The sequence below is a fragment of the Loxodonta africana genome, chromosome 19 (assembly GCF_030014295.1).
Source record: "Loxodonta africana isolate mLoxAfr1 chromosome 19, mLoxAfr1.hap2, whole genome shotgun sequence".
Taxonomy (NCBI): Eukaryota; Metazoa; Chordata; class Mammalia; order Proboscidea; family Elephantidae; genus Loxodonta; species Loxodonta africana.
Genome location: NC_087360.1, coordinates 14439902 through 14459349, shown reverse-complemented (window position 1 = coordinate 14459349; position 19448 = coordinate 14439902). Strand labels below are relative to the sequence as shown.

General features: G+C 46.4%; 1 protein-coding gene across 2 annotated transcripts in view; it reads right to left on the bottom strand.

Annotated features, from left to right (window-relative positions):
- Nucleotides 1-5801: 5801 nt before the first annotated feature.
- The window catches only part of RNFT2 (ring finger protein, transmembrane 2), a 71030-nt gene continuing 57383 nt past the window's right edge, over nt 5802-19448 (bottom strand). For both annotated transcript variants that reach the window (XM_023559465.2, XM_064272261.1), the window contains exons 7-10: nt 16067-16216; nt 14500-14565; nt 14255-14356; nt 5802-6849 (exon numbers count right to left, since the gene is read on the bottom strand). In XM_023559465.2, the coding sequence (XP_023415233.1) occupies nt 6715-6849; nt 14255-14356; nt 14500-14565; nt 16067-16216 (453 nt within the window). In that variant the 3' untranslated portion in view covers nt 5802-6714. The remainder of the gene's footprint in view (nt 6850-14254; nt 14357-14499; nt 14566-16066; nt 16217-19448) is intronic.

Below are 19448 nucleotides of genomic sequence, written 5' to 3'. Positions count from 1 at the left end.
CCACTGGCCGTTGTCCATTCTGTCATGAGTCTTCTAGGGCACAATTCGTGTCCCCCCCCCCCTTCATTGCGATGCTGGTGACTTCCGCTTCTTCCAGTTGTCACTTTTTTCCTCTTTTGATGAAAAACTAGTGATTTAAAAATACTGTCACAGAACAATGGAGCTGTGATTTCTGTTTCACAATTTATGTAGCTGATCTGTTGTATTTCAGACAGCTACAAAACACCACTTCCCCTTGCTGGGAAATTAGGGGATCCCTCCCCCATTCCTACACAAGTATCTTTTGGGATACTGGCTCACCCCCGTGGACTTTTTGAGGGTCCACCTGGTGTTCGAAGCTGCAGTGACTATCACACAAGTTTTGTTCCTTTGTGTTGATACTAATTCCTTTTCTGGATGTTCCCTTGAGTCAGCCTGGGTCAGTCAGAGGGTCAGAAGCAAGGGGGTCGAAGGAGCAGGCTAGACACCCTGGCCTTGACCCATGGGAGTTGATGGAGGAAGGAAATTGATGTCAAAGTCCTTTTGAAGTTTAAATAAATTATTTTAAAAGATTTCATTCACCCATTCAACATTTACTGAGCACCAACAATGTGCCAAGTTGTGGACACCGTCTTGAAGAGACTCATTTATTGATTGTGGAACCAGATGATGTTAGATGCCCCTTTCGTCTGCTTCACGATTTTTCACAGATTTCTTGGATCACCACTGTAACCCCACACCTTGCTGGCAGGTTGCTCTGTGGTGTTTAGCATGCTCTTGAGGCATCTAAAGGCTGTTAAAAATTTTTAGCCTATGATCTTAACTCATTCCCAGCATGGGAAGCCTGGCTTTTGCTGCTTTCCACAACCATAAAAGCTACTACTCATTGAGTGCTCACCATTCCCGAGCACTGTGCTGAATGCTTTGTGTGGAATCCCCTCAGTTCTTCCTCACACCAACTCTAGATAATGACTCCCCTTTGGCAGTTTAGGAAACTGAGGCTCAGAGAAGTTAATCAACTCAGCCCAAGGCCACACAAATAGTTAAGTGGTTGACTTGGATTTGGTTACATCTGTGTGATCCCCAAGGCCATGAATGGACTGCTACGCTAGTGGGATCTCTTCCTGATGTCCTTCCATGGAGTTGTTTGTTCAAAGTGCACAGCAGGAAGCCTGACTTAGGTCTGCTGTAAAGTGTCACCTTTGGGGATCGTGAGAGGCAGGTTGGACAGTTTAGCTTGGGATTTTATATATTTATTCCCTACCCTTCCTGTTCCAGGTTTCCATAAGGTCCCGGGAGAAGCATCTAATTTGCATACAGGGTCCGTCCCACTTTTCTCCTAGAACATGGGACGCTTTTACTTCCTCCTTGCCCTCCCCCCAACCTGAGCCCCCAAGGTGCTCCCCAAGGTCTTTTGCACTATAAGTGTTGAGGAGCCTGTGTGTGTGGTAGGGATGGCTGTGGGGGTATTTGGAACCTCGGTGAGGCCCCTCACCCAGCCACAGAGGCAATAAGCTTGGGTATATTCCGTTCCGGTTTCTGACGTGGTTGGTTCATTCATCTTTTGTAAGAGGAATTTCATACCTTGGAGACTCTTTGTACATATTTGTAATGACTTTATTAAAAAATTGGTTGTGTACTTGTAGCCAACAGTCTTTGTGTTTTCATTTCCTTTTGGAAGGTTGATCCCCAAAGACTATGGGAGTATCTGGCTTCACAAGAGGGAGAAAGAATCCTGGCCCCTGTATCCTGCACACCCCAATCTTCCTTGGGGACAGAAGGCCAGACACTCACCTCCCTTCTCTGTCCTATTCCTAAGAATCCCCCAAGAGAAAGGTTACCCTAAATAATACCCTTGGGTTGGGCAACAGAGTTTGGGAAACTTACCCAGCATTTCAAGGCCAGTAGACAAAACTATAATTAATGTATGGCATCATGTGATATGTTCATGAGCCTGTAGGTTGATTCTCTAGCTATGGGCAAATAAACCACTCTGGGTCGGGTGATTTTCACCTGCTTTTATCTGGTCTGAGATGTACCAGGAAACCAGGTTCTAGTATCTTCCTAAGAATGATGGGCGAAGGGCAGGTTGTTTTTCTAGAAAATCGATCCCCTCCTTTCCTTTGGAGACCCTTGCTCACTCTCAGTCCATGTGATTTAGGGGGGCTGATCCCATCCTTCCCACTCACTTCTATCCCTGTCTCCAGGCTTGACACCTGACCCAGGCCTGACTAGAGCTCTGGATCCCACAGACTATAGTAACTGTTTCAGGGACAAACTAATGAGAGTCAGGCTCAGGTCTCTTGTGGGAGCTTTAAGGAAGCTGAAACTGTCTTTGCTGGGGTTGTTAAGCTGGTAGAATGTGAGCATAGAGATGCTGGAGGCCATCTTGCACAGGATGCAACTGCCCGAAAATAGACCATCTCAGAGGTAAACAGCATCAAGGGATGGGGAGACATGCTTCTAGTGTCGTCACTGGAGCCTCTGAATCCAGCTGTGCCTGAAGCCTATGCCAGTACACAAGCCAAATGAAATCCTTCTTTTATTCAGGCCAGTTTGAGTTGATTTTCTAACACTTGGAGCCAAAAGGTTCTGGGTGATGATACTTTTCATGGTTGGCCTCATAACGTTGCCCTGAGGGGCAGGAATTGTCACCTAATGCTGTCAATTTACATTTAAATGTCTATCATAATCTGGCAGCACTTCTTGACCAGCCTCTATAGTCTGGGTCCATCCAACCTATAGTTGACCACTTAGTGGGCACTGTGGGTACCACACTGAAATCCCTTCTGATTCGTTTTACCAGTTCTGTGTTCCCATCCCACAGCTTTGTGAGTTTTGCTGGAGCCTTCAGAGGCTTGCCCTTGGGCACTGGGGCCTCCTCAATGGAGAGCCTGAAGTGCTTGCAAGATCCCCCCCATCAACTCACAGGCAAGGACTGACTGGCTCTCCTTGGGGACAAACTCTGAGGTGCAATTTCTGCTCCAGAACTCCCTGCAGGATCAGGCTGAGGCTGGGACCTACCCTGAAGTCACACTCTTGACTGGCTTCTTCCCCTTCTCTGTCCTATTTCATTCATTTATGGATGGTTTCTACTGGGATGGGGGTGCTTCCACAGTAAATCACGTGTACCTCAGTAGGGTCTGCTTGAAGGATAACTCCACTGAACTAGGGCTTTGAGCCAGTTCTTCCTGGTTCAGTCATGGATGAGGAACCAAAACTGGAACAGATCCAATTTTTTAAAAATTTTTTAAAATTTGGGTGAACCAGATGGATAATTGAACAAAAAATTGAGTTGAGGCCCTGCTAGAAACCTAATCTCCCTCTTAGAAAACAAGGGCAGTGTACATGTTGCATAGCAACCAAATCTCTCACCTAATGGATTTTGAGCAGAGCAGGAAACGCCACTCAAAGATGGTGGCTGACTGAGCCACTTCGAATGTGTCATTCTCCACAGTCTTGGCAATAATCCAATCTCATGCATCAGGCTCCTGAAAGGGCTCACTACACCTCTTCCAAGTCTCCCATTCTAGGGCTTCAACCTGTAATTTTTGTCATTCCAGTTATCTCTCTGGATCACTCGAATTCCAACAATTTGAGTCTGTTCTGGTTTCGCTTCCTGGGCCATGAGTAAACCGGTTTAAATCGGTTGGAAGCTGTATACATTGAACAACCATGTACTTCTCATTTGTTCTAAAACAGTTCCACTTGGTTCCAACAGGGGAAAGGAGAATCAAGACCACAAACACAGGTTACATTGAAGGGTGATATTTATCAGCAGACGGGAACTTACGACATTAAAAACACCACAGGCAGCTCTGTTTGGCTCAGAGCACAAGTACTAGAAGATTCCAACAGTCACCTCACATCTCCTCTCTCCAAGTCATAGCAGTCTGGATGCCTCCCCAGTGTTTAGCACGCTCTCCTCTTTTGGAAGTGATGAAATTATACCCGGGTCCAAATCATGCCTTTTAATTCTATCGCATTTCTTATTCTCAAGATCTTTTATATTTGTGGAACTCGAGTCAGTGAATCATAAAATATTAAGAGCACGAGACTGTGAACTTGATACTTGATTAATCCTTCTTACAGCAAATGAGTTACAGAGCCAAGACGGGCAAAGGAGAGTAATGTTGTTCTTGATTTACAGCAGGGACTCCAGGCTGCTGTTGAACTAGCATTGGGGAAACCATGCAGCCCGATTTTCCTCTTTGACGCTTAGAAAATGGCATTCTCCACATTTCCTCTTTTGGGCAGAAGTTAAATCCTCCCACCCACAAGGAAACCTCCAGATGGGGCTTCCCCGCAGAGGGTTTAGAATGAATAAATAAAACCCTAAACTAAACCAGCCCACCCACCCCCGAGCACACCCCACATATCATGCTCTTTACAGCATCCGAGGCATGGCTCATTATTTTCAGAATGTTAGAGAAAACCACTGGCATATTCACTGGTAAGCTACCCTGTTACCCAGCAGGTAATATACTACATTTTGTCACCACGGAGATGGCTACAGGGAGGTAAAGTGACTTCCCAAATCCATGCAGAGTTTGGAATCAGAGGTCCCAGGTCTGACTCCCAACAAACAGCTTTGTCTGCTCCATCCCAAGCGGCCCCTTTAATAAGTCTTCTCCAGCTCTAATTTATTGTGCTTCCTTGGTGGCATCTGCAGGCAGGGAGATCTTTCTGACAAAAACCAATGACAGAAGCTCCTGTTGCCTTCCTTCAGTTACTCCTCAAGGCGTAGAGAATAGAGCAGCCACACCCATCCAGCCCCATTTCCCTTGGCTTCCCCTTCCTACTTGATTATCTGGGCAAGTGGGATTATAACATCACGGCCATTTCCATAGTAACAGAGCTTGAAAGATGCCACACTGCCCTGGAAGAGATGTCTTGCTGGGTACTGAGAAAGAGCCAGGGTTGTCAAGCAAAGGAAAAAGTGCTGGCTTGGTGGCATCTGGGGGCAGATGCCCTGAATCTAGAAGGGTGAGGAGCATGTTAATACAGGCTCAGGACGAGGGGGTAGCCAGGGGCCCACCATTTCTTCTGGGGCTCGCAGGCTAATCTGCTTACCAGCCTTACAGATTGCTTTCTTGGTAACGCCGCGGGCACCAGCCGGTTGTGCTCAGGCTGACAATGAGAGAATAGAGTTGGGAGAGGGGTAGGGCAGGCAAGATTCCAGTGGCTTCTATGTGGTCACCTGTTCCATCGTATCTCAGACTTCTAAGGGGGGAGGGTCTCACAGGTGGAGAAGGAGTTTTGTTACAGACATTACAAAAAGAAACACTGATTGCAACTGTGCTCTTTGCCACCACTGTGGCTTGTGGAAAAACCCATAACATGGATCGTCCCTTTTGCTCTGAAGGCTACTGGCGGAGAAGACGATGTCCACAGGAGCTGTTGACAGGCCTGAGGCTTAAGTGAGGGAGAAGGCAAGGACAGAAGGAAGAGGAGAGAAATAAAGATGGGAGTGGTCCCCCGAAACTATGGCCCCACAAATACCCTGCTAACCCAGAACCAAAACCATTCCTAAAGCCCACTTTTCAGACGAAGATTAGACAGGCCTATAAAACAAAAAATTACACATGTGAGGAATGTGTGTCTTAGTTCAATCAAACATTATGAGACCAAACGGGCAACTCCTGTCAAAGAGCAGGATGAGAAAGCAGGAAGGGACAGGAACTGAAGGAATGGACACAGGGAATCCGAGGTGGAAAGGGGGCGTGTGCTGTCACATTGTGGGGACTGCAACCAATGTCAGAAACTATGTGTGTAAATTTTTGAATGAGAAATTAACCTGAGCTGTAAACTTTCACCTAAAGCACAACTAAAAAAAAAAAAAAACAAACAGATGGGAGTGGGGACTGGGTGGTACCCATATCTGGGCTGTAGCTTGCCTTTCTTGATACTCACATGTGACTCAACATCCCAGGCACAGCCCAGAAAAACAGTAATTTTAAGGACCCAGTCTTTCTGTGGATTCGGCCGCGACTAGATTTTAGGAGATGATGTTCACTGTTAGCATACACTATGCAGTCCAACTCTTAACATGCTGCGAACCTGGACCACTGACCCCTAACCAGATAGGGCATCAGAGTCACCTGTTGTGATTTTTTAAATCACTTCTCCTGGGCCCTGCACCTGGGGCGTCTGAGCGGATGGTCAGCACTGGTGGGTAACAAAGCAGACTCTGAGACCAGGCAGGCCTGTGTTGGAAATTTGGCCTGCCACTGCTGGCTGGGTGACCTTGGGCGAAGTCACCACATCAAGCTCTGTGCCTCAGTTTTCTTATCTGTAAAATGGAGAAACAACAGTACCTCTATCATAGACCTGTTGTATTACCTAAGGAATCCCAAGCAGGATGCGAGATACTGTACCTGGTACATGCTAAGTGGTTGGTACATTAAATGAGTATAGGTATATGGTGGGGCCTAGCATGTGTACACTGAAGATGCTTCATAGTGACTCTAATCCGTGGTCCTGGGCCATTTTGTGGAGAGGCAGGGCTCTTCAGGACCCTCCCGGTTCACAGCCTTAGGTACTAGGTCACCACGAGTTAAAATAACCAAGAGGTGGGACTTTATGTATTATCAGTTCCCTTTCAACTGACTTCCAGTGGGGCTGGAGGAAGGCTTCCCCATTTACAGGGGAAGGGTGCACTGCTCACACAGAACGAGAGAGGAAGGAAAAGGGAGGGCGGCAGAGGGCCTGGCATTGATTCCTCGGTTTCCGGCCCTAATACACCTGGAAGTGCGCAGAGGTGGCCCCATCCTTCCAGCATCGCAGGGTGTCCACAGCAACGGAGCGGCAGAGCGGGCAGGTGTGCTCGCGGTCCAGCCAGAGGCACAGGCACTCCTCGCAGAATACATGCTGGGGGGACAGGAATCAGCACGACCGGCCACTAGTTACTGAGCATCAACAGCATGCCTCCCTCGGCTCTAGGAGCTGGGGACACAGCGGCAAACAAAACAGACAAGCCCCACCCTCAGGAAGCTTGCATTCTTGTGGGGGAGATGATGGACAAAATAAATCACTAAAATACAGAGAAAGTTTGTGGTAAGTGGTAGGATGAAAAAGTAGGCAAGGGGTGGATACAGAGTGCTTCAGAGGGTTGTGATTTTAAACAGGGTGGCCTGGGAAGACTTCAGTGAGATTAGTGACACTTGGGTAAAACTTAAAAGACGGTGAGGAGTGACCCTGATGATATCTGGAGGAACAGCATTTCTGGTACCTGGAACAGCATGTGGAAAGGCCCTGGGGTAGGAGTGTGCCTGGTTGCTGGAGGAACTGTAAGGAGAAGAATATGGCTGAGCTGGGGCAGGGGTGAGGGGAATAGAGGAGATGAGGTCAGAGAGGTGCTGGGGAGGCAGACAGTGTAGGGCCATGTAGGGCATTGTGAGGACTTCGGCTTTTATTCTGAGAGAAGTAGGGAGCCCTGGGAGGGCTCTGAGCAAAGGCATGACCTAATTTGATCAATGTTTTAAAAGGATCCTTTGGCTGCTGGGTTGAGTAGAAGGCAGGGGGACCAGAAAGATCAATGATGAACGAGGCCAGAAGGCTCCACCATTTTCTGGCTCTATAAACTTAGGCAAGTGACTTAAGCTCCGTGAGTCCCACTTTCCTCATCTGCAAAATGGGGATAATATTAGTAACCGCCTTATAGAAGGATTAATTAACACAGGAAAACTACTCTGACATGACAACCAAATGCAGTGCATGATTTTTGATTGGATTCCAGATGGGGGAAAAAAAGCCCTAGCTATAAAGCACATTTCAAAAACAACTGGGGAAATCTGAATATGTACTATATACTAGATAATATTATATCAGTTTTCCTGGCTGTGAAAGTGGAATTGTAGTTATGAGGGAGAATATCCTTCTCCTAGGAGATGCACACTGAGTATTTAGGGATGAAGAATCAACATTTCTGCAATTTACTCTGAACTGGTTTAGGGGAAAAAATTGTACCAAGAAAAGGAAAATGGGGTAAAATGTTAATGATCAGCAAATCTGGGTGAGGGATAGAAGGACGTTCAATCTAACGCCCTTCAGCTTTTCTGTAGGGCTGAAATTATTCAAAATAAAAGGTTTGGGGGAAATAGTAATATAAAAATCTAAGCAAGATAAAGTAAAAAAAGTAACATCACTTAGAATAATGCCTGGCAAATAGTAAGCACTCTACAAATATTACCTTTACTATAATTATTATCCTATGTTTATCATTTATTATCTCCTTTTCCAGGCCAGACTATAAACTCCTTGTAAACCCTTTCCTAGCACAGCATTCAGTAGGTGCCCAGTTGTAGATACTGCTCTACAGGAGAGCTCCATGGTGCTACGGGGGTGTATAACAGGATGGCCAGACTGATCTGGGTGTGGTCAAGAAAGGCTTCCTGGAGGTGGGGATGCATGAGTTGACGTCTGAAAGATGTACAGGAGTTAACTGGGTGGTAGAGAGAGAGCATTACAGGCTGAGAAGCAGCTTGTGTGAAGCTCCTGAATCCCACCAACATCCACATGACTGAGCTTGGAAGCCGATCCTTCACCAGCCTGGCCTTCAGATGAGACCCCAGCTGTGACTGACACCTTAACTACAGCCTGTGCAAGACCCTAAAGCAGAGGACACAGCTAAGCCGTGCCCAGATTCCTGACCCATCGAAGCTGTGAGATCATAAATGTGTGCTGCTTTAAGCCACTGAGTTTCAGGCTAACTTGTTCTGCAGCAATAGATGACTGACACAAGAAGTGTATGAAGGCAGGTACTCTTGTCCAGCTGACCTAGAAGACCATGACTGTGTCTAGTGATCACACATTGAAAATGTGGGAAGGGATGTCTGAAGTACTTCGAAGATTGTGAAACATGACATTATTTAAAGTGCAGCTACTGCGTGTTGCTATGATGCTGAAAAGGTTTCAGCGGAGCTTCCGGACTCAGACAGACCAGGAAGAAAGCCCTGGCTATCTACTTCCAAAATAAGGAAAACGCTATGGATTGCAATGGTCTGATCCACAACCGACCATGGGGATGGCACAGGACTGGGCAGTGTTTCGTTCTGTTGGGCATGGTGTTGTCATCAGTTGGGGGCCAACCTGACGGCAGCTAACCACCACCACCAGACAGGGAAAAGACATACACGCACCCCTAACCGCAGACCTTTGATTGCACAAACCAGGCCAGCTATGTCCAGACCTTTGAATTAAACACTAATGCTGAATATTGGTGCAGCGCACTATGATTTTCAAAACCCACGCATAGCTATCTTTGCACGTCATCTCATTTGACTGTATTAACATGCAGGCTTTCCAGACAAGTGTTTTCATTCTTGGGTGACAATGACATGGAGGGTCCCAGAAGAGAAATATTCTGCTCAGGATTAGGAAGTCAGTGCTTGAGATACTGTAGGTGCTCAATCAATAGCTGATGCATGAACGAACGGGTGGATAGACGGATGGGTGGATGGACAGATGGGTAGACGGACGGACGGACAGACAGATGGATGGCTGGATGGATGTAGGTGTCGGAAGCAGGTGCGAAGAGCTCTGATCTCAGCACGGCCATTCCTTCCTTCCTGGGAGGCAGTGTGTTGTGCACAGGCTCAGGCAGACAGGGGATTCTCAGGAATGCCCAGGAAAAGCACTTGCATCTTTTAATGCAGCCTTTAGAATGTCTCAGAACAAGAGGTTAAGCCTGGTGGAAAAGACATGGCCTCTGGATCTGGGTTTGAATCCTGACTCTGCTATTTAGGAGCAGTGGAACTGCGGGCAAATCCACTCACCTTTCTGAGCCTAAGATTCCTTCTCTAAAATAGGACTAATATTTCCTTCATGAGATGGCTGTGAGGACAGAAACAGACAAGACCTGGAAAAATGTCAAGTGTGGGCACAGTGAATACAAAATCAGTAACAGTCACCATTCTCTTGCCCTTTTTCCTTTATATCATAAAGCATATTAAAACAAAGTCACCAAGAATTGCAGCCAGGTTGTTCTCTAAAAGCACTCTTAACTCTTCTCTTTAGCAAAGGACTCCTTCAAATGAACCAAGTTTCTGACTTCATGTTCCAAATGCCCTTTCCCTGGACCCCTGTAGCCTGAGCAGGAGGCATGCCGTAGATACTTGACTGACTAACTGGGCAGATGCACTCTGTCTGAGCCAAGAGTTCCAACCTCTGGGTATGCTCAGCATCTGCCTGACTAGCTTCAACAGACAGTCTGCTTCCCAGGCCTGGCTCTGGGCAGGAGAGGGGTGGGAGTTAAATACTGAGCTTAATTTGATAACCCTTTGAAAGGGAGACAGGATGTTCCATTGGCCTAGTGGGTTCTTCATCCACTCCTCTGTCTATCCATCCCACTCCTCTATTCATTCATCCATCATCCAACCATTCACCCATCTACCCACCTCTTCACCCATCCACCTGTCCATCCATTTGCCCATCTACTCGGTCACTTATCCACTTATACCTCTATCCACCCACGCGTGTACTCACCTGCTAACTCCTCCACCCTGCCACCATCCATATCCATCCATCCATCCCATCCCATTCATATCTGTCCGTCCATCCATCCATCCATCCATCCATCCATCCATCCATCCATCCATCCATCCATCCATCCACCCATCCACCCATCCATCCGTCCGACCTACCCCATCCATCCAATGTTTACTAAGCCATACTATAGCTCTGCTGCTAAACAAGGCAGACGTGGTCCCCAGTCTTAAATTGCTAATCATCTGGCACAGGTGAGACAGACCTGATACAACCATTTAACCATGCTGTGAAGGAAAAGCCCAGAGATCTATGAAACCAAATAGCTGGGAGCACTGCCTAGTCTGAAGAGACAGCATCAGAGAAGGCTTCTTTGAGGAAGCAACATTTAACCTGAAGCATTTATTCATTTGTTCACTCATTCATTCAATGCATTTAGGAATTCATTAGGTGCTTTCACCCATAAAGTCATCTCTACCATTCCAGGTCTGGCTCACAGCCCATCTCCTCCCCACGACAGAGCAAGACTAGGGTGTGTGCTTGTGCTTGGCCTGGGCATGTCTGTGGTCCTGAGCCACCACTGGGCAGGGTCATTGCTCCCAGATCTGGGACAGTGGTGATTCTTGTCTGGCCCCTCCCAAGAATTCTATCAGGTTTGTGAAGAGGTAGTGGTACCAGGAGAAGAATAGAAGAGAGACAAACAGACGGAGGCTTGGAGAGATTGCCAGAAAGGAAAGAAAAAAAAAGACTCTGACCTTGGCATCATGCTCAAATAATCACTGCTACTGAAAAGGAAATACAGATGGTTGAAGCATATGAAAAGATGCTCAACCTCACTCATAATTAGGGAAATGCAAATGAAAGCTGCACGGAGATAGTGTTTTTCACCTGTCAGATTGGCAAAGCTCAAGGGAAAAAAAAAGGCTTGACAACGCAGTGTTGGTAAGGGCGGGGAGCAAGAGGCCTTGTCACACTCCGCTCTGGAGGCATAAACTGATACGCTCTTTATGGAGGGCAATTTAGCAATATCTGTCAAAACCATACACCCTCTGGCCTAGTAATTCCACCTCTAGGAATTTATCCTACCAAGAACTCGCACATGTGTGAAATGTATTGTGTGACAATAAACCCAAAAACCCAAACCTGTTGCCATCCAGTCGATTCTGACTCCTAGCGACCCTACAGGACAGGGTAGAACTGCCCCATAGGGTTTCTAAGCCTGTAATCTTTACAGAAGCAGACTGCCACATCGTTCTCCCACACAGTGGCTGGTGGGTTTGCAGCTGAGCACTTAACCACTGAGCCACCAGGGCTGCTTGCGTGATAATAAGAGCTAGTATTTCTTGAGCCCTGACCATGTGCCAGGTGTGCTTCTAAATGATTCATCTGGATCAACTCATTTAATCAACACAATGGGCCCAGGTAGGTTTGATTAATCTCCCCATCTCCCAGATTATTCGTGACAGCCCTATGTGTAAAGATAACAGAAGATCATAAACTATTAAATGCCCATCAAGTGGAGAATGGTTAAAAAAATTGTGGCCTAGCCATAAAATGCAACGGTAGGCAGCTATAAAGGGAACTGGCGATAATGGTTTGCCTTCCTCGGTAACTAGAGGGTGGGAGGCTTGTCATCATTCTCTTCTTTGTATCTTAAAACAATTTTTTATTTTTTTAGTAACTCCCTATTGCCCCCTCTCCCCAACCCATGGAAACCACTAATCTACTTCTGTCTCAATGCATTTGCCTAGTCTTGATATTTCATGGAAGTGGGATCATACGATATTTGTCCTTTTGTGTCTTATTTCACTCAGCATAATGTTTTCAAGGTTCATCCATACTGTAGCATATATCAGAACTCATTTCTCTTAATGGCTGAATAATACTTCATTGTACATGTATGCCACATTTTGTTCATCCATTCATTAGTTCATGGACACTTGGGTTGTTTCCACCTTTGGGCTGTTGGAAAACCCGTTGTCCTCAAGTGGGCTCCGACTCACAGTGACCCTATAGAACAGAGTAGAACTGCCCCATAGGGCTTCCAAGGAACGGCTGGTGGATTTGAACTGCGAGCCTTTTGGTTAGCAGCCGAGCTCTTAACCACTGCGCCACCAGGGCTCCTTGGCTATTGTAAACATTTTTCAGGTAAACTATTTTGGAATAATTTTAGACTTACAGAAAAGTTGCAAAGAAAGCACCCCTCACCCAATTTCAGTCTCCCCTAATGTTATCAGGTCACATGACCGTGGTACAAGCGTCACAAAGAAAAAATCTACATTGGTACCTAAAAAAAAAAAAAAAAAATTCAACTCCAGAGTTTACTGGATTTCATCCATTTTTCCACAAATGGCTTTTTCTGTTTCAGGATCCAATCCAGGTCCCACACTGCACTGAGCTGTCACGTCTCCATAGTCTTTTTAAATTTGGAATTGTCCAAATATATGACCAACTTAAAAATAAATAAAATTAAAACCAAACAGTCGCTGTGGAGCTGACTCCAACTCAGGGCAACCCCACGTGTGTCGGAGTAGAACTACGCTCCGTAGGGTTTTCAACTCCTGTTGCTTTGGAAGTAGATGGCCAGGCCTTTCTCTCAAGACACCTCTGGGTGGACCTGAACCTCTAACCTTTCAGTTAGCAGCCGAGTGCGTTACCGTTTGCCCTACCCAGGGGCTCCAAAAAATTAAAATTTTTGTAAAAAATTAAAAATAATCCCTAAAACCCCAAAACTGCAATCACAAAGTATTTTTTTCTAATGTACAAAAAGGATCCCTGGGAAGACATGGTGGGGGATAGATGCCTTCCCGCTCCTTCAGGTCTCCAGGCTTACCCATTCCCCTAAAAGCCTCCCCAGTCTGGAATCCCTCACTTTCTACCCCCGTCCCCAGAGACAAGGCATGAATCTCTCTTACACAGCATTTATCACTGCCTGCCTTGTTTCATAGTTATTTATGTATGTGTCTGTCTCCCCAGGGAGGCCGTGAGCTTCGAGAGCAGGGGACAGTGTGTGTGTGCCCTCTGTCCCCCACCCTGATGTCTGCTGTGATGCTTTGACTCAATACACATTTGCTGAATTGATATCTTTGTCCCTGATGCTGGAAGGAGGTGGGGGGATGCCTTTGGGGAGTGGAAAGCAACTGAGCAGCACTTACCACCATATGACAGTGACCTACAACTAATAATGAAAACAAATGATAATATTGATTGTAATGATATTAACAGCAGCTTCTATGGCTGAATAATTCAAATGTAGCTCTTTTCATAGATGATCTCATTTAATCATAATAATAACTCTATGAAGTAGGCGTTATTATCATGCCTACAGCTCTGGGTGACAAAGTGACCCACCCGGCATAACAGGTACCTCTGGGATTCAAATGCAGGATATTCTGACCCTATGTCATGCTGAATTTGGTATTTTACCGATGAGGAACCTGAGGCTCGGGGAGGTGAAGTATTCACCATTTTATCATTTCACTGGATGGGTATCTGGTGAAGAACATGGACTCTGGGACTCAGACTGAGCCGAGTTTGAAATCTTGTCTTACTGCATGTCCTTGAGCCTCAGGTTTCTCATCTACAAGATGGGCCACCCAGCTAGTAAGAAGCAGAGCTGAGATTTGAACCTAGGTCTGACTGATTCCAGTCTTGATTAGGCCAGATTGCCCCCAAAGACCCATCCCTGAGCCCCAAGGTCTGGTCACGGGACAGACTTTCCCAGCTTTCTCATGGGACCTTGCTGTCCCCAGCCTCAAGCCTCCCATGGCCTCACCCGAACCCCGCTCACCTGGCACACGAGGACCAGAGGCTCTCGGAACTCAGCCTGGCAGATGGCGCAGATATCACCGGCTTCCGTGCACTGCTGCCCCGTGGCCCGGACCCCATAATTCTGTGTGAGGGAGGAGAGGGACAAACTCAGTGCTAGACTCTCAGAGGCGCGACAGCCTCGGGGGCACTGTGAGATCTGTGGGGTGAGAAAAGGACCGCTTGGGCTCCCATGACCTCCATCGGGACCCTCTGAAGCCTACTCACCTGAGAAGTGCACAGAAGCTTCAAGGCTTTCCTAACGCCACCCACGCGGCCACAGATGTCAAATGACTGAAAGGACAACAACAGGGTGATAGTTGAAAGGGTTGTCCAGGTTCTCTCCAACCACCCCTGAACAACTGCCCTGTTATGGATTGAACTGTGTCCCCCCAAAAGATGTGTTGAAGTCCTAATGCCTGTCCCTGTGAATATGACCTTGTTTGGAAACTGGGTCTTTGAGATGTTATCAGCTAGGTTAATATGAGGTCATACCGGAGTAAAGAGGGTCCTGATCCCATCTGAGTGGTGTCTTATAAAAAAGGACAGACACAGGGAAAAGACGCCACGTGACAGTGCATCCCTAAGCCAAGGAACACCAAAGATCGCTGGGAGCCACCGAAAGGCAGCAGAGAGACATGGAGAGGTTGTCACCCAGCGTTCTCAGAAGGAATCAACATGACTGATAGCCTGATTTGGACTTCCAGCCTCTAAAACCGTGAGATAATAAATTTCAGTTCTCCAAAGCCACCCACTTTGTGGCATTTTGCTAAGGCAACCCTAGGAAATTAAGACAACCCCAGTCTTTGACTCAAGAATTTCTCAGAGCACCTCATCAGATTCGAACTTTCTTATCCCTGTCAGGTTTGCTTGCCTTTTGTCTTGTTGCTTTGTATCAATAGTCTCCCATTCTGCCTAGGCCAGGATTGCAAATATGTGGCACGCATACTACCTTTTTCCCTCCCGACCCCAGGACAGGCATTGCTAATTGATCACAGCACTCTTCTTCTCAGCCTGACCACCAAACCTAAACCCATTGCCACTGAGTCAATTCCAACTCATAGCAACCTTACACAGGACAGGGCAGAATGGTCCCATAGAGTTTCCAAGGAGTGGCTGGTCGATTTGAACTCCTGACCTTTTGGTTAGCAAACAAACTCTTAACCACTATGCCACCAGGACTCCTCAGCCTGTTCAGAGCCTGATAATCCTTTTCCACCCGGCACTCCAGTCAGCCACTACCAGTCAATCAGAATCTGCAAGTAGGATTAGCTCCGATGACTGGCGCTGCCTGGCTAGTCCTCCTGGGAGGAAGGAAAGAGAAGAACACACGTATTTTCCCCAGAGTTCTCTAAAGCCAGAAATAGAGAAAGAAAGAGGAGGGTATTTTTATTGTTAGGGAGAAAAATCAATTTGTAATAATGATGAAGAGAGAAGGACTGCATACTGATTTGAGGAGGTACAGGTTGTGCAATTTAAGAAGGACAGAAAACAAGTTTAGTGGCAACGTTTTCCGTCAGTTGAAAACTCCAGGTTTTGGGGGGCACCTCTGCCTGGGTTTCATGCTCTTCCTATTATCTCTAGCTGAGTGACACCTTGGGCAAGTTATGTTATCTCCCTGGGCCTCAGTTTCCTCATTCATAAAATGGAAGCAATATTGGTATGTATCTCAAAGGGCTGTTGTCAAGAGGACTGTGTGAAAGGTTAGCATATGCTGAGCTTCACAGGCAAGAAATTAGGGTGGTTGTCCCATGGGGACTCCCCAGTAACTCCTCCAGTCCCCAGGCCACCTCACCTTGCAGAGGCTGTAGAGAATGATCAGGACCCCTCCCAGGAAGTAGCTGTTGGAGGAGTCGTCGCCCATAATGTATTTGTACCAGAGCTGGATGGGGACAAGTGATCGGAACAGCTGGCTCAGCTCCTCGATGACTAGATAGAACTTTCCCTGCAACCACACCAAGAGCATCAATTATTATTAGCCATAAAGACCCAAAGGACCGAGCTGGGGGGCCCTGGCCTGAGCAGTAATGACATTTCAGGTCACTGGCAGACCATTAATCAGCTTTGGAAAGCACTCAGACCCACTCCTAATGGGGCCGAGATACAGCTGGGGAGATGCGGCCCCTGCCCACTGCCCTCGCCTGTAGCCCACCAGCCCTGAAGATCAAACCACTGAGTGTCGCATTTCAGGGAGGCAGAAACTGTACACCTCTGGCAGAGGACTGGAGCGTGGAGTCACTCCCTGGCTCCTGCTGCAGCCAAATGTGGGGCCCAGTTCCTGCCCCTGCACCCAGACACCATCTCCAGAGGGCTGACTTAGGCATGACTGGAGGCTGTCTCCGGGGCCATGGGCTGGGTATGGGCCACAGGGTGCAGGTGAGGCCAGGCCATGAGGCTGAGAGCTGGGGAGACACGTGCCCTCCTTCCCAGCTCCACCCCTTACACCCTCCAAGGAGGCAGGAGGAATATCTGATATATGAACATGAACTCCGGGACTCAGACTGAGCTGGGTTTGAATCTTGACATTGCTGGATGTTCTTCAGTCTCCGTTTCCTCATCTACAAAGTGGGAATCATAATTCCTACCTTATAGGATTGTTCTGAAGATTACATGAGCTGAACATGAAAAGCACCTAGAATTGTGCCTGACACAGAGCTTGTTGTTGTTAGCTGCCATCGAGTCGGCCTTGACTCGTGAGGACCCTATGCACAACGGAAAGACACGGTGCCTAGTTCTGCTCCATCCCCATGATTAGTTGCAGACTGGACTGTTGTGATCTATAGGGTTTTTGTTGCCTGATGTTCAGAAGTGGCTTGCCAGGCCTTTCTTCCTAGTATTCCTAGTCTGGAATCTCTGCTGAAATCTGTTCAGTGTCATAGCAACCACTAGCCTCCACTGACAGATGGCTGGTGGCCACGCATGGGGTGTATTGACTGGGAATTGAACCTGGGTCTCCTGCATGGAAGGTGAGAATTCTACCCTTGAACCACTACTCTTTACTTGGAACAGAGTCTTGCTGGGTGCCATCGAGTTGATTCTGACTCATAATCTGCCCCTCTTTTGTACATTTAGTTTGTCACTTTTTTTTGTTATAAAGAATGTTCATAATGTTTCCAATTGGCACATCCTTGCACATGTCTCTGATTATTTTGTCGACCCCATGTGACAGAGCAGAACTGCCCCATAGGGTTTTCCAGGCTGTAATCTTTATGGAAGCGCCCTGGTGGTGCAGTGGTTAACAGTGGGGCTGCTTATCAAAAGGTTGGCAGTTAGAATCCACTGCATCCACTAAGCCGCTCCTTGGACATCCTACTGGGCAGTTCTCCTCTGTCCTATAGGGTTGCTATGAGTTGGAATTGAAGCAATGGCAACAGGTTTCGGTTTTTGGTATTGCCAGATGTTTCTCCCACAGAGCTGCTGGGTGGCTTCAAATTGCCAGCTTTTCAGTTAGCAGCTGAGCACTTAACCTTTCCACCACCAGGGCTCTTTCTTGGTACGGAGTCAAAACCAAAAACTCATCACCGTGGAGTTGGTTGCCACTCATAGTAACCCTATAGGACAGAGTAGAACTGCCCCATAGGGTTTCTAAGGAACAGTTGGTGGATTTGGGCTGCTGACCTTTTGGTTAATAGCTGAGCTCGTAACCACAGCACCACCAGGGTTCCTGGTACAGAGTAGTGGTCAACAAATTCTACTTCCCTTCCTCCTTTTGCCCTTGGACAAGTCCCTCAAGCTTTCCATAGCCTGTGCTATAAAATGAAGGTGAAAATAACCCTGCCTGTAGTTTCTAACAGACTTAAACACACATACCTAGCTTACTGCCAGCAATTCCATTCCCAGGTATTTACCTGGGAGAAATATAAACATTATGTCCATTTACGGTAGAGGCTAGACGAACTTCTGAGACTACTGCCCTGAAATACTCTTTAAACTTGGAACTCAAACTGCTCCCAAAGGTCACCTTCCAGCCAAATGACTGACTGGCCCATAGAACAAACAATATCACTTGTGAGTACTGTACTCCTCAAAATAATTGTCTAGATGAAACCAAATGGTTAACATTTACTCTAGACCAAAGATGAGAAGGGTAGCGGGGACAGGGAAGCTAGATTCATAGAAACAGAACCAAAATGGAAATAACGAGAATGCTGATACATTGTGAAGAATGTAACCAAGGTCACTGAACAATACAGACAGAAATTTTTAAATCAGAGTCCAATTTCCTAAACTTTCACTGAAAACATAAAATATTTAAAAAACAAAAATTATGTCCATTTGCATGCAAATGTTCATAGAAGCTTCATGCATCATACCCCAAAACTGGAAATAGCCCAAACATCCATAATGGAGGAAAAGACAAACTGTGGTATATTTATAAGATAAGATACTACTCAGCAATAGAATTGAAGGAATGGCTGACATGCAACAACATGAACGAATTTCATAGACATTAGTGTCAAATCAAGGACACCAGTCCTAAGAGTATATACTATATAATTCTGGTTTATGCGGCTTTCTAGAATAGGTAATGCTAAACTGTGAGTACAGAAATCAAATCAGTGGTTGCCTGGGGTAAGGGGTGAGGGGAGTGAACCTCCAGGGGGCAAAGAGCAATCTTGATGGGAGCGTGATGGAAATATTTTATATTTTAATTGAGATGCTGGTTATATGGATGTGTATGTTGGCTAAAATTCATTGAAATGTATGCTTCATATATTTTTGTGCATTCTACTGTATTTAAATTATATCTCAGTAAAGCCGATTAAAACAAACAAACATACAAACAAGTAACACTGTCTCAGGCATCCATAGCCTTAAAAATACAAATAATCTTTGCTCCAGCAGTTCTACTTCTAGGAATGTATCTTTACAAAATAACCGGGGAGAGGTGCAAGGCTGTGCCAGTTGGAAACATCACTGCAACACTCTTTGTAACAATAAAACAGGAAAAAGGTAACAAACTAAAGATACAAAAAGAGGGGCTGATTCTGGCAGAACTGGACAGCAGAAAACCATGTAGCCACTAAAAAATTATCCTAGAAAAATAGTAACTTCACAGTGAAGAAACAGGCCATGGGACACATTAACCAAACAGTCAAGATTATGAAAGACAAAGAAAAAGCCAAGGAACTGTCAGATGGGAAAAGATTATGGAGCCATGGCAAATAAATGCAATG